The sequence below is a fragment of the Choloepus didactylus genome, chromosome 18 (genome assembly GCF_015220235.1).
Source record: "Choloepus didactylus isolate mChoDid1 chromosome 18, mChoDid1.pri, whole genome shotgun sequence".
In the NCBI taxonomy this organism is placed as follows: Eukaryota; Metazoa; Chordata; class Mammalia; order Pilosa; family Megalonychidae; genus Choloepus; species Choloepus didactylus.
In genome coordinates this window covers 76,038,765-76,050,031 of record NC_051324.1, presented here as the reverse complement: position 1 = coordinate 76,050,031, position 11,267 = coordinate 76,038,765, and the positions used below count along the sequence as shown (strand labels likewise).

Genomic DNA, 11,267 nt, shown 5'->3' with positions numbered 1-11,267 from the left:
GGGGGCGTGGTCAGGAGGTCGGGGCGTGGTCTGGGCCGGGGCGGGCCGCGTGCAGGTGTCCGAGGACGCGGGCCGAATGGAGGAGGCCCGCAGCGTGGCCTGGGAACCTCCTATCGGTCAGGTCGCGCTCCAGCCAAGCGTCGGGCTGCGTTGGCGACGGAGGCGCAGCCCCTGGTGTGAGGGCCTTGAGCTGAGACCCCCTTGTGTGACCTCTCCGCTGCGAGGACCAGATTTAAGTGCCAAGCTGGAGGAGGCAGCTCCGGGACCAACGGGCACGACGGGGCAGCAGCCACCTGCCTGAGCCTCACCTGCAGCACGCCCCGTCCGCTGCCTCCCTGGAGCCGTCTCAGCGCTGGGGGGTCAGGCACTGAGAGCAGGACCCCGGATGCGAGCTTCAGGAAAGCTGCTCTCCCCAGGCTGGCGCCCAGAGCCCCCACCAGATGGGAACACACAGGGTCAGCTCCCCAGGCCTCCCTCAGCAGCCGCAAAGCCCAGGGCCGGTGGCCTCACTTCCTATCCCAGACCTCCCTGGGAGTCTGGACCCTGATTCCGGGCTGGGTCTGTGACCTGCTGCTGCCAACCCCTGGCCCAGGCAGGCACATGTGAGGGGCAGGGACAGCTGCTGCCTTCTCGCAGCTGCCATGTGGCCACCTCCCTCTGGCTGCCACCTGTCCTCACCTTCCAGAGACACGTCCTCAGGTATGGCCTGCACTCACAAGGCCCCCTCCTCAGCCCTCCTGGAACCCTCAGCTTCTCCCTGTGGGACTGCTCCGGCCACTCCGGGAGTCCTTTAGTGGCTGCATCCCATTCGTGGACACCAGTTGCTGGTTTCGTGGTCTGTTGCACCCCAAGAGACCCCTGAGCAGGGTGGGTATTTAGAACACACCCCAGGGGACCCTCAAACAGGTGGGTGTTTATAATGCACCCAGGAGACCCCCGAGCAAATGGGTGTTTAAAATGTACCCCAGGGGACCCCCAAACAGGTAGACATTTAGAACATACCCCAGGGGACCCCCAAGCGGGTGGGTGTTTAGAACGTGCCCGGGAGCTCCCTGCCAGGGAACCAGGAAGATGTTGGTGCCGCTGATTCAGCACGAGAGGCCAGAAGGGGCAGCAGAGCTGGGTCTTGTCGCCTTCTGAGTGAAGACAGCCAGAGGGCAGCTGACGATGCCCACCTGCCTCTGGAGAGTAACATGAAAGCGAGGAGGGGGCCCTAGGACCACCCCCCTGAGCTGCCTGTGCCTGGGGAGCCTGCCACGTTTGGCTGCCTGTAGTCATGTGGCTTTCAACTGTTGGCACCTACCTTAAAACGAGAATAACACACCCCAACTTGGACAGTCTGTGCATGTGCTGGGAGCACTTTTCCACCATCAGTTTAAAACTGCAAAACTGATTTCCTGTGGAATTCTAAAGGTTTCTAAGGGTTATGGAGGAATGGTTAGTTTTAGCACCTTTAAATCTTACAGGTGATCATTAGTTTATAATTATTAGTGGAAGATCTTTCAACATGCAAAAATTCAGTTTGATTGCTTTGTTTTTTGCTTTTATTGGGGGCCGCCTCGGTCCATTCTGTCACACCCACTGTCTGTGCACAGTCAGCCCTGGGTTGTGCAGGGAGGGCTTTGGTCTCCTATCATTCCTGGGTGTTCATATTCTCTCCCTGGCTGGTTTGCTGTTGTAGTTAAGCAGGTTCGACTCATGAATCAGTTCGTGTATGTTTGCGCGTGTGCACATGTGTGTGGGAGGAGCACACGTGCAGGGGGCAGTCATTGCAAGGATGGGCAGCGCGACTGGAGGCTCCGAGTCCCCTGGGAAACCTGAGCAGGTGCTGCGGAGCTGGGCGTGGTGGGCGGCCCCTGCCGGCTGCTCCTTCTGCACCACCTCTGGGCACAGGTGTGGGCAGCCTGGGCTGGAGACCAGGGCGGGGAGCCAGAGGCTGCAGCGTGGCCATGCCCTCGGCAGGTAGGGGACATGGCCGAGGGTGGGGAGGGGTGGGCGAGGGGAGTCTCGGGGGCCCTGTGTGTCCTACGTGCATTTTTCACGTTTCCGCCAGGTGCCTCCTGGGTCCTGCCTTGGGCAGCCGCCAAGTGCCGAGTGCGTGTGGGCTGCTCACGGGTGTATTTGGATTGACGAAGGCCCGTTTCCCAGTTGGTAGTAACTTTGACAGAAGGCTAGTGTAGGAGGAGTTTATAGTTAAAATGCAGTGCAGAGGCTTCCGCTAGACCCTGTTCCTGTACTGAGTGTGGACGACGGGGTGACGTGGTTGTGCTTGTCTTCTCTCCTCAGAACGAAGAAGGACCCGGCCCCGCGGGAGGCCCGGAGGAGGTGGCTGAGGCCCGCGGTCCTCGGGGTCTGCACCGCGCTGGCCGCGCTCCTGCTCTGGAGCAGCTTGGGGGGCGACGACGGCGTCACGGAGGTCCTGGCTCACCGCAGTGAGGTCCTGCCGGGCCGGTTCATCGAGGTGCCGTGTTCCAAGGACTACGACAGTCACCGGAGATTCGAAGGTGCGTGTGGTGGAAGCCGGAGCGAGTCAAAGAGCAGCACCTCAGACCAAGGGCGACGTGCGTTTTAAAGTGCGGGACCTGCCTCCGGCCTCAGTGAACTGCTGGAAGCCGGGGTAAAAGTGGGGTGAGCTTGTGCGAGACTGTCGGGAGGGTTGGCCTGTCCCCTTCCCCGGGTTGGTTGGCCTCCACTACCCACCGTGGCCCGGAGACAGATGGTGCTGCCGTCCCCCGGGTGCCGCCTGGGCTCGCAGCAGCTGTGGGAAGGCACTGGCCCTGAGCAAGGGCAGCAGGGGGTACAGGCTCCCAGCAAGGGCGGGCTCTCCATGGCCACCACCAGGCTGTGGCCTTTGTCCTACCGCGATGCCCATGGGAGGTGCCAAGCCAGGTGGGACCAGAGGGGCCTCTAGGGAGGGACTGGGGTCACGTTGTGAGGTCAGAGGTCGGTGGGGCTGGGCAGGTGATGGGGCCGGGGCAGTGGCACCCCGGAACTGTGAGGGCACAGGGGTGGGCTGTGAACTTAGACATACTTGTTTAATGCTCATTGTGCCCAGGTCCTGCTTGGGGATCTTCCAGGTTTCAGGGACAGTTTTGAGGTTTAAATGCATTTCTCTGCAGTGGTGGTTGAGATGCTTGAGGAGGAGCTGTTACTCTGTGACTGGTGACGACTTGGTGGCCCTGACCTTCACGGCTGCGAGTTACCATCTGAGGACAGGGGTGTCCTGTCTCCTCGCCATGTGTCCATTCGGGCACGAAGCCGGGGACCGGAGACCGGGGCACTCAGCCTCGTGGGAGAGTCTGCTTTAGCTTCTCTCTTCTTTCCTTGAGTTCCTTTGGCAGAGTCTCTGGGGGACCCTGAGGGACCAGCTCCAGTGGGCAGGGGTCTGCTTGGGCAAGCTTCTGTCGCCACCCCGAGAGTGCAACGTCCATGCCACGATGTGGACGCCATGGGGACCCAAGGAGAGGGGAGGCCGCTGGGTTTGCCTCAGGAATCTTCCCCTGGATGCACGTCAGCCGCCGGAGGGCCATCCCCTGCCTAGCTGTGCTCCCACGTGCGCCTGGGGTTCTGGTGCGGAAAGCCCAGGAAGACTTAGAAGGGCAATGGGGCCTCTTGGGTGGCAGGGGTAGGGGGTGGGGAGTCCCCAGGCACAGAGGAAGAAGAGGAGCTGGAGTATGCCTGGCCAGGGCAGGGTGGGCAGAAAGCTAGGGGCTGGCATAGACGGTTTGCCTGGAGGGATGTAAAAGAATTTACAACGGGAGGGCTAAGAAAGTTGAAACCAGAAGAGGTAGAGAATGCGGTAAAAATTTGCCCCTGCAGGAAATGTTGTGACCAGAGACCCTCCCAACCTTTGCTAAGAGAGGCCCCCTCCTGGTCTGCCCACAGCCCCGTCCCATTCTGGCTGCCTGAGGTGCTCACCCCACGCCTGGGTCTGAGGCTGGGGTGGGGGTCGACCCAGAAGAGCCAAGGAGCAGGAGCCTCCGGCGGTGAGGGCCGGGGAGCTCAGCACCTCGGAGAGCTGCACACCAGGAGGGGGGCGGACGCACAGGACCCCATCGGACCCCACCAGAGCCCACCAGACCCCACAGGACCCCACAGGACCCAATGGGAACCCACCAGACCCCAGGCCGGGGTCTTTGCTGGCTGCTGCTTTCCTGCATGTTTGCAGCTGCCTGCATGCTTGCTCTCTCTAAGGGATCTGGCCTGCGCCGCTGGGTGTTCAAGGGAAAATACCGTGTATTTGTTAAGTTTGAACACGACTTTGCCCATGAACCCAGAACAGGCACCGTCGAGACACACCTGGAACAGAACCGATTCTCCAGAAACAGCCGTGGGGGCGTGGCCGTGGGGGCGGGGCTGCGTCCCCTCGGTGTCGGTGGTCGGTGGTCGGGGCCGCCTGGCTGCAGGGCGGCGGAGGGGACGGTCCTTTCCCCCACGGAGGGCATGCGGGGAGAGGGCAGGGACAGGGGCTTCCGAAAGACCTTTACACATTGTCCACGTTCATAAATTATCAAGTGGGTGGAAAGAAAAAGTCACCTTCAGTCCTAACCATCAAAAAATCGGGTTTGGAAAACTTGGACAGTGGGGGAAAAAGTCAACAAAGTCGCAGAGTGAAGCCACACAGCCCCCTCAAGAGAAAGGATTCCTTACAGTCCCCTCACGAGCAAGTTTATTTATTTAGGTCTCCGTTTATCTAGGTTTCAGAGCATCTCTAATGCCTTTCACAACTTTCTGGTATAGGTATTATCTCCCTTTTGTTGAATGGATTTTAGGTATGTTATACATTTTTTAATTGAGGTATAACCTATACCTTAACCGTAGATATTTAAAGCGTACAATTTGGTAAGATTTGACAGATATATTCCGGACAACCACTGATCTGTTCTCTGGATTAGTTCACGTTTTCTAGAATTTTAATGTAAATGAAACCACACAGTGTATATTCTTTTTTTGTCTGGCTTCTGCCACTCAGTGTAATTAATTTTGAGATTCGTCCATGGTGTGTGAATCGAGAGTTCATTCCTCTCATTGCCGATGGTAGACCAGTAGTAACCACCGTTTGTTTATCCACGCATGTCTGGGCGGTTTTGAGTTTGGGGCTGTTACAAAGAAAGCTGCTAGGAACATTTGCGTACGAGTCTTTTCGTGTGTTGAGGCTTCTGTTTCTTTCGGGTCGATACCTAGGAGTGGAGTGGCTGGGCCACGGGGTAGGCGTACGTTTAACATTTGAAGGAGCTGCCAAACTGTTCTCCAAGAAGTTGTTCTGTTCCCATTCCCACCACAGTGTGTGCAAGTCCGTTTCTCCATCCCAGCGCGAGCGCTTGCTAGTCTCTGTTAATTTCAGTCATTCCAGTAAGTATGTAGAGGTATCTCATTGTGGTTTTAATGTACATTTCCCTCATAGAGTCTCTGTGCTTCTTACGACAGCGCCACACTGTTCTGCTTACGGTGGCTTCGTGGTAAATCAGGTCAGGCACATGTTCCCGACTTCGTTCTTTTTTCAGTCATTTGGCTGTTCTAGGCCTGTACGTTTCCATATGAATTTTAGAATCAGGTCGTCAGTTTCTCCAAACAAGCCTGGTGCAGTTTTGCATGGATTCGCTGCATCTCCCGGTCGATGTGGGGACTTGATGTCTTCACCAAACTCAATCTTCAGGTCTGTAGACCCAGGGTAGCTCGCCGTTCGTTCCCGTCTGCTTTGCTTTCTCTCAGCGTGTTTTATAGCTTTCAGTGTGCAGGCCTTGTGCATCGTTGCCATTTTCATTCCTAAGTATTTTATATTTGTGGATGCTGTTGTAACTGGCATTGTTTTTTAGATTCCAATTTCCAATTGTTTGTTGCTAGTATATAGAGATATGGGTGATTTGGGGTATTGATCCGTGTTCTGCAGCCTTGCTAAAATCATGTATTAGTTCCAGTAGCTTTTTGCAGATGCCGTAGGATTTTCTCACAATCACGTCGTCTGTGAAGATGGTTTTACTTCTTCCTTTCCTGGCTGAATGTCTTTTTTATTTTTATTTATTTATTTATTTATTTTTGCCTTGTTGCACTGGCTAAACCCCCCAGTACGACGTGGACTAGAGAGTGGACGGCCTGGCCTTATTTCCGTTCCGTCTTTCACCGGAGTGTGATGTTGGCTCCAGGTTTTTCGTAGATGCCTTTTATCAGGCCGAGGAGATTCCCTTCTGTTTCCAGGTTTTATTAGAAATGGATATTGGCTCTTATCCAGGGCTCTTTCCGCACCTATTGAGATGATTCATACGTTTTTACATGTTTAGTCTGCTGATGTGTTGAATTACATTGACTGAGTTTTGAGTCTTAAACCCAACTTGCACTCCAGACATCAGCCCCTCTTGGTTTTGATATCCTATCATTTTCATGTGTTTTGCTGGAATTGGTTATTTTCCTCTTGTTTTCTTTTTCTTGTGAGACCTTTGTCTAGTTTTGGTATCAGAGTAACACTGGTCTCAGAGAATGAATTGGGAAGTAATTCGCCTTTTCAATTTTCTGAAAGTTTTCTGTGGAACCGATTCTTCCTTATACTTTTGATGGAATTTACCATCTGGGCCTGGAATTTTCTTTGTGGGAATGTTTTTTACTATGAATTCAACTTCATTAATGATACAGGAATTTTCAGATAACCTATTTATTCTTTTTGAAAATGTTTAACAGCTTTATTGAAGTATAATTTACATACCATAAAATTCACCCATTTAAAATGTACAATTCAATGAAATTAAGTAAATTTACAGAGCTGTGCAGTCATCACCACAGTCAGTTTCAGGCCCTTTCCCTCATCCGGAGAGACCCACATGCCGTGTGCTGCTCATCTCCTTTCCTGCCCCAGCCCGGCAGCCACGGATCAGCTTTCCGTGCCTGCACGGGGCTTTTGTGGGAATCTCGTGTAAATGGAGTCATAATTCTCTGTGATCTTTTGCATCTAGCTCCTTTCACTTTGCATAAGTTTTTTTTATTGGAGCAGTTGTAGGTTTACCGAAAAATCAGGCAGAGGACGGTGCTCCTGATTTAACCCCTCCATGATTTCCTCTTCTGTTGCCTTTTTGCGTTACTGTGGCACCTTTGTTACAAGTGACGAACTAACATTGTTGTAACTATGTTATTAATCATAGCCCATAGTTTACATTGGGACTCACTCTTTTTGTTGTAAACAATTAGGTGGTTTTAATTACATTCACGATGTTGTGCAACCATCACCCCCATCCCTTACCAAAACTTTTACATCACCCCAAACAGGAATTGTGCATCCATTAGCCTTCGCTTCCCCTGCCCACCCCCACCCAACTTATACATTTGTGAGTTAACTCTGGTAGCTTGTGTCTTACAAGGAATATTCCATTTCCTCTAGTTGTCAAATTTATTGGCTTTGTTTAATTATTCATTAAATTATTTAATTATTAAATTATTTAATTATAAGTTATTAAATTTGTTTACTATAAAGTTACTTATATTATTTCCCTATTATTCTTTGAATATCTGTAGATTCTGTAGTGCTCTCTCTTTTATCCTTGATGAGTCTGGCTAGAGTTTTATCGATTTATACTGATAGGCTCAAAGAATCAGCTTTTAGTTTCCCTATTTTTCTCTATTGTTTTCATGTTTTCTATTTTGTTGATTTCTGGGCAATCTCTGTTATTTGCTTTCTTCTGTGTACTCTTGTTTTAATTTGCTCTTTTTCTAGTTTCTTAAGGTGATTTGAGACCTCGCTTCTCTTCTCATACAGGTGCTAAAGTTTCTCATTAAAAACTGCTTCAGCTGCATCTCACAAATTTTGACATACTGTGCTTTCGTTTTCATTCAATTCAAAGTACTTTCCTATTTTGCTGTTAATCCCATCCGACACATTTTTCTTCTCAGACATTTTTGTTTTCATCTCCAGAAGTTTGGTTTGGGTTTGGTTTATCTGCCCCGTAAACCTTTTTTCCACCTATGCAAGCACATGGAGTAGTGATAGTAACGGCTTTCAGCCCCTCTCTGCCCCCATCGTGCCATTTCTTGTTTGTTTTCATTCACTTCCCCTCATTGCGGGTCCTTTTCTCACTTCCGCGTCTCTTGGTTGTTCTGAGTGGATGCACGGAGTATAGTTTTGCCGTTGGGTGCTGGGGATCTTCATGTTCTCGCCGATGTTCCTGTGCTTCATTCTGGCCACAGCTGGGTCCTCGCGGCCTTGGTTTTAAGCCCTGCGGGAGGGGCACGGCCATGCCCGACGTGGGGCTCCCCCGATGGCAGGGGCTCCAGGCAGGGAGGGGTGGGCCTGGGGCTTCGCGTCAGGCATTGGCATTGCCCCCCGACCTGACCTCTCTCTGCAGGATGCACCCCGAGAAGGTGTGGCCGAGGGGTCACTGACGTGGCCATCAGCAGGGAGGAGGCCGAGCGGATCCGCAGGTGAGCAGCCCCCGCCCCCCAAGAGTCCAGCATCAGGTCCGACACAAGCAAGCAGAGGGTGGGGTGGAGAGCCACCACTAAAAAGTTATCTTTTTAAAATCCATTCAAGGAGTGGGGGCGAGGTTTTCCTCTGAGGTGATGAAACGTTTCAGGGCTCCGTAGACGCGGCGATTGCCCAACACTGAAAATGTGCCAAATGCCACAACGTGGTTTGCTTTAAAATGGTTAATGTTGTGTTGTGTGAATCTCACCTCAATAAAAATAATGCTGTGAGGATTAAACGGAAAAAACATTCATTTAAAATGGCGTGGGCATTTCCTGTGTGTTTCTAAGAGAAAAGGTAGGACTTTCTGATTTCCAGGAGGAAAGGCTGTTCCCCTCAATGGTGCGGACACTGACAGAATGTTCCGGAGCCCGGCCTCCTCCAGGCCAGCTCTCACCGAGTGCTCTGGTGTCCTTGGCCGATGAGGCCGTGACGCACACAGGGAGCCCCCCCAGAAGCAGCCTCGTCGATGTCCTAAGGACAGGCTCTTAGGAGAAAGCTCGGGTTCACTGACGAGCTGCTCAACCACGAGGCACTGGTGCGGGGTCAGCCCTGCTGCCGGCGGAGATCCCCCATGGGGGACAGGCCCACCCTCGCTCTCCATGAGACCTGTGGTGGGTAGGGGGGCACCATGTGCCCCAGGCCTGGTGTCCCCGCAGTCGTGATGCTCCTGCCCCCACCCAGGTCCCACGACTGAACCCCAGCATGTCTTTCTCTGGACTCGACCCCCTGAGCTGGCGACTTACAGAAGCCGTGCTCATCGAGCTGGGGAAACCGGGAGGGTTCCTGCCAACCCAAACCTGTGGGAGAGATTCAGCCACTTGGCACATGCCCCCAGGCGCCTCCAGCCACTGCAGGAGCGCCAAGGCCCCATGTCAAAGATGGCACAAGGCCCAGCGGTTGCAAGACCATGTAGTACGTTGTCAGTAGGACATTGATGACAGCGCCATTTACTCACCTGGATCTAAATGTTCGTTTACCCTTAAACATTAAACAGAATCTGTTACCACGCATGAATCCCACCAATTGGTGTTTTGCCTAGAAGAGTGATATGTGATGCTGTGGACCACTCTCTGACATAAGGTTGTTTCCCTCCAGCATAGCCGAGAAGGGGCTGTCCCTGGGAGGATCCGACGGAGGGGTGAGTTGTAGCCGACTGCTTCAGTCTTCTGTGCACCTGTAACTTTGCTTTCACGTGGGTGTGGCCCCTCCAGCAGGGTGACAGACCCCTTCCCGAATGCCAAGTCCCGCTGGAGCTGCCCATTCCTGGGCTCAGGCCTGGGCTGGGCACAGCCATGCTCACGGCATCCTCAGGGTAAAGTGAGTCACGGGCCGCAGGCGCTGGTGAGGGGGGGCCGCGAGGGGCGCGTGCCGGGGGCGAGCCCGGGCCATCCTCACGACCCCGCTTCTCAAAACGCTCCCCTCTTGTCCGTCTGTCCCTCCTCTGCCTCTCGGCTCAGCTTCATTTTCCAGTTCAGGAATTCTGTGTTCAGCTGCATCGAATCTGCTGTTTAACCTAACCGTTGAGTTTAAATCTCCGTTATTGATTTCTAGAAAGTGTATCTGCGAATGCGCGCACACACACACACGTGTTTTCAAGCACGTCTACCCCTGGCCTTCAGGGTCAGCCCGGGGCCCCGGGGATCAGGGGCCAAGTGGGTGTTAGGATTGACCTCTGTGGAAGCGGAAGGGGACGGAGGCAGGACCAGGCCGTGGAAGCTTCCAGAACCGTTGGAGGCCGACAGTGGTGGCCAGTCCCGCTCTGGACCCTCCACCGTGGCCTCAGCCGGAAAGTGTCTGAGGAGACGCGTCGCTCAGGAAGATGCACGGGCAGCCTGGAGCCTGGGGACGTCCACCGTCACTCGTCCTCAGACGAACGCAGATTACACCACGCGAGCTGCCACGAGGACGGCTGTGGTTGGGAAGACGGACGGCGCCGGGTGCTGCTGAGACATGGGGTCTCGGGCTCTCGGTGCTGCACTGGAAGGCGGGAGAGGCAGCCGCCTTGGGAGACACGGGGGCAGTTTCTTGAGAAGCTGTGGCCCAGCACTGCCACCCGGGTATTTGCCAAGAGAAGTAAAGGCGTCTGCCTCACGGACGTCAGAGCGGGTGTCTGTGAGCCCCGTGCCCACCAGGCGGACGGGGGAGCAGGCACGGCCTGGCGTGGAAGAGAACAAGCTGTCAGGACACGCGGCAGCTGAATCTCAAAACAGTTACGCCGAGTGGACGACTGGACGGAAAAGAGCTCACACAGGTGGCTTCGTCTGCGCCAGGTTCCAGGCAACAAGCTCGTGTACAGGGGCAGGGAGCTGGGGGCGCCGCCTGGGGAGGGGTGGGTAGGGGTGGGCGGCCAAGCAGCTTGTCGGGGCAATGGGCACGTGTTCGCTGTCGCCCGTGATGCTGGCAGAACTGATCAGCATGTGCAGCTTCAACCGAGCTGTTCACGGAGTGGAGGGGAGACGGAACCTGCACTTTGGCTGCCCGAGCTTGCGGATGGCTGGAGGACGCGCGTCTGTGGACCGAGGAGCCGGCTCTGTGCTCCCCAGGCCGTGGGGCCCTGACGGGGCTGCTGCGGAGAGCGGCAAGGGCCAGAGCCCGGGTGACCGCCGGTGCCCTCACGGCCGAGGGTCAGCGCTGGAGGACAGGCCCCGGGCAAGGCTGAGGGTCTCCACACGGCAGGCGAGGGGCTGCAGAGGGCAGGGCTCGGGGCACATCCGAGCCTTTCAGGGTCGGCATAAACGGAGGGGCTGCCTGGTCCGTGCCCCGGAGAGGAATCTCGGCCCCATCAGCGCTGCGGACGCTGGGCTTGGGGGCCTCCACC

The 11,267-nt window shown here is 54.7% G+C and overlaps 1 protein-coding gene across 1 annotated transcript in view; it reads left to right on the top strand.

Annotated features, from left to right (window-relative positions):
- The window catches only part of OGFOD3 (2-oxoglutarate and iron dependent oxygenase domain containing 3), a 43,231-nt gene that overhangs the window by 627 nt on the left and 31,337 nt on the right, over positions 1-11,267 (top strand). The window contains exons 2-4 of the mRNA XM_037810718.1: positions 2,287-2,504; positions 8,328-8,403; positions 9,545-9,587. Coding sequence (XP_037666646.1) covers positions 2,287-2,504; positions 8,328-8,403; positions 9,545-9,587 — 337 coding nt within the window. The remainder of the gene's footprint in view (positions 1-2,286; positions 2,505-8,327; positions 8,404-9,544; positions 9,588-11,267) is intronic.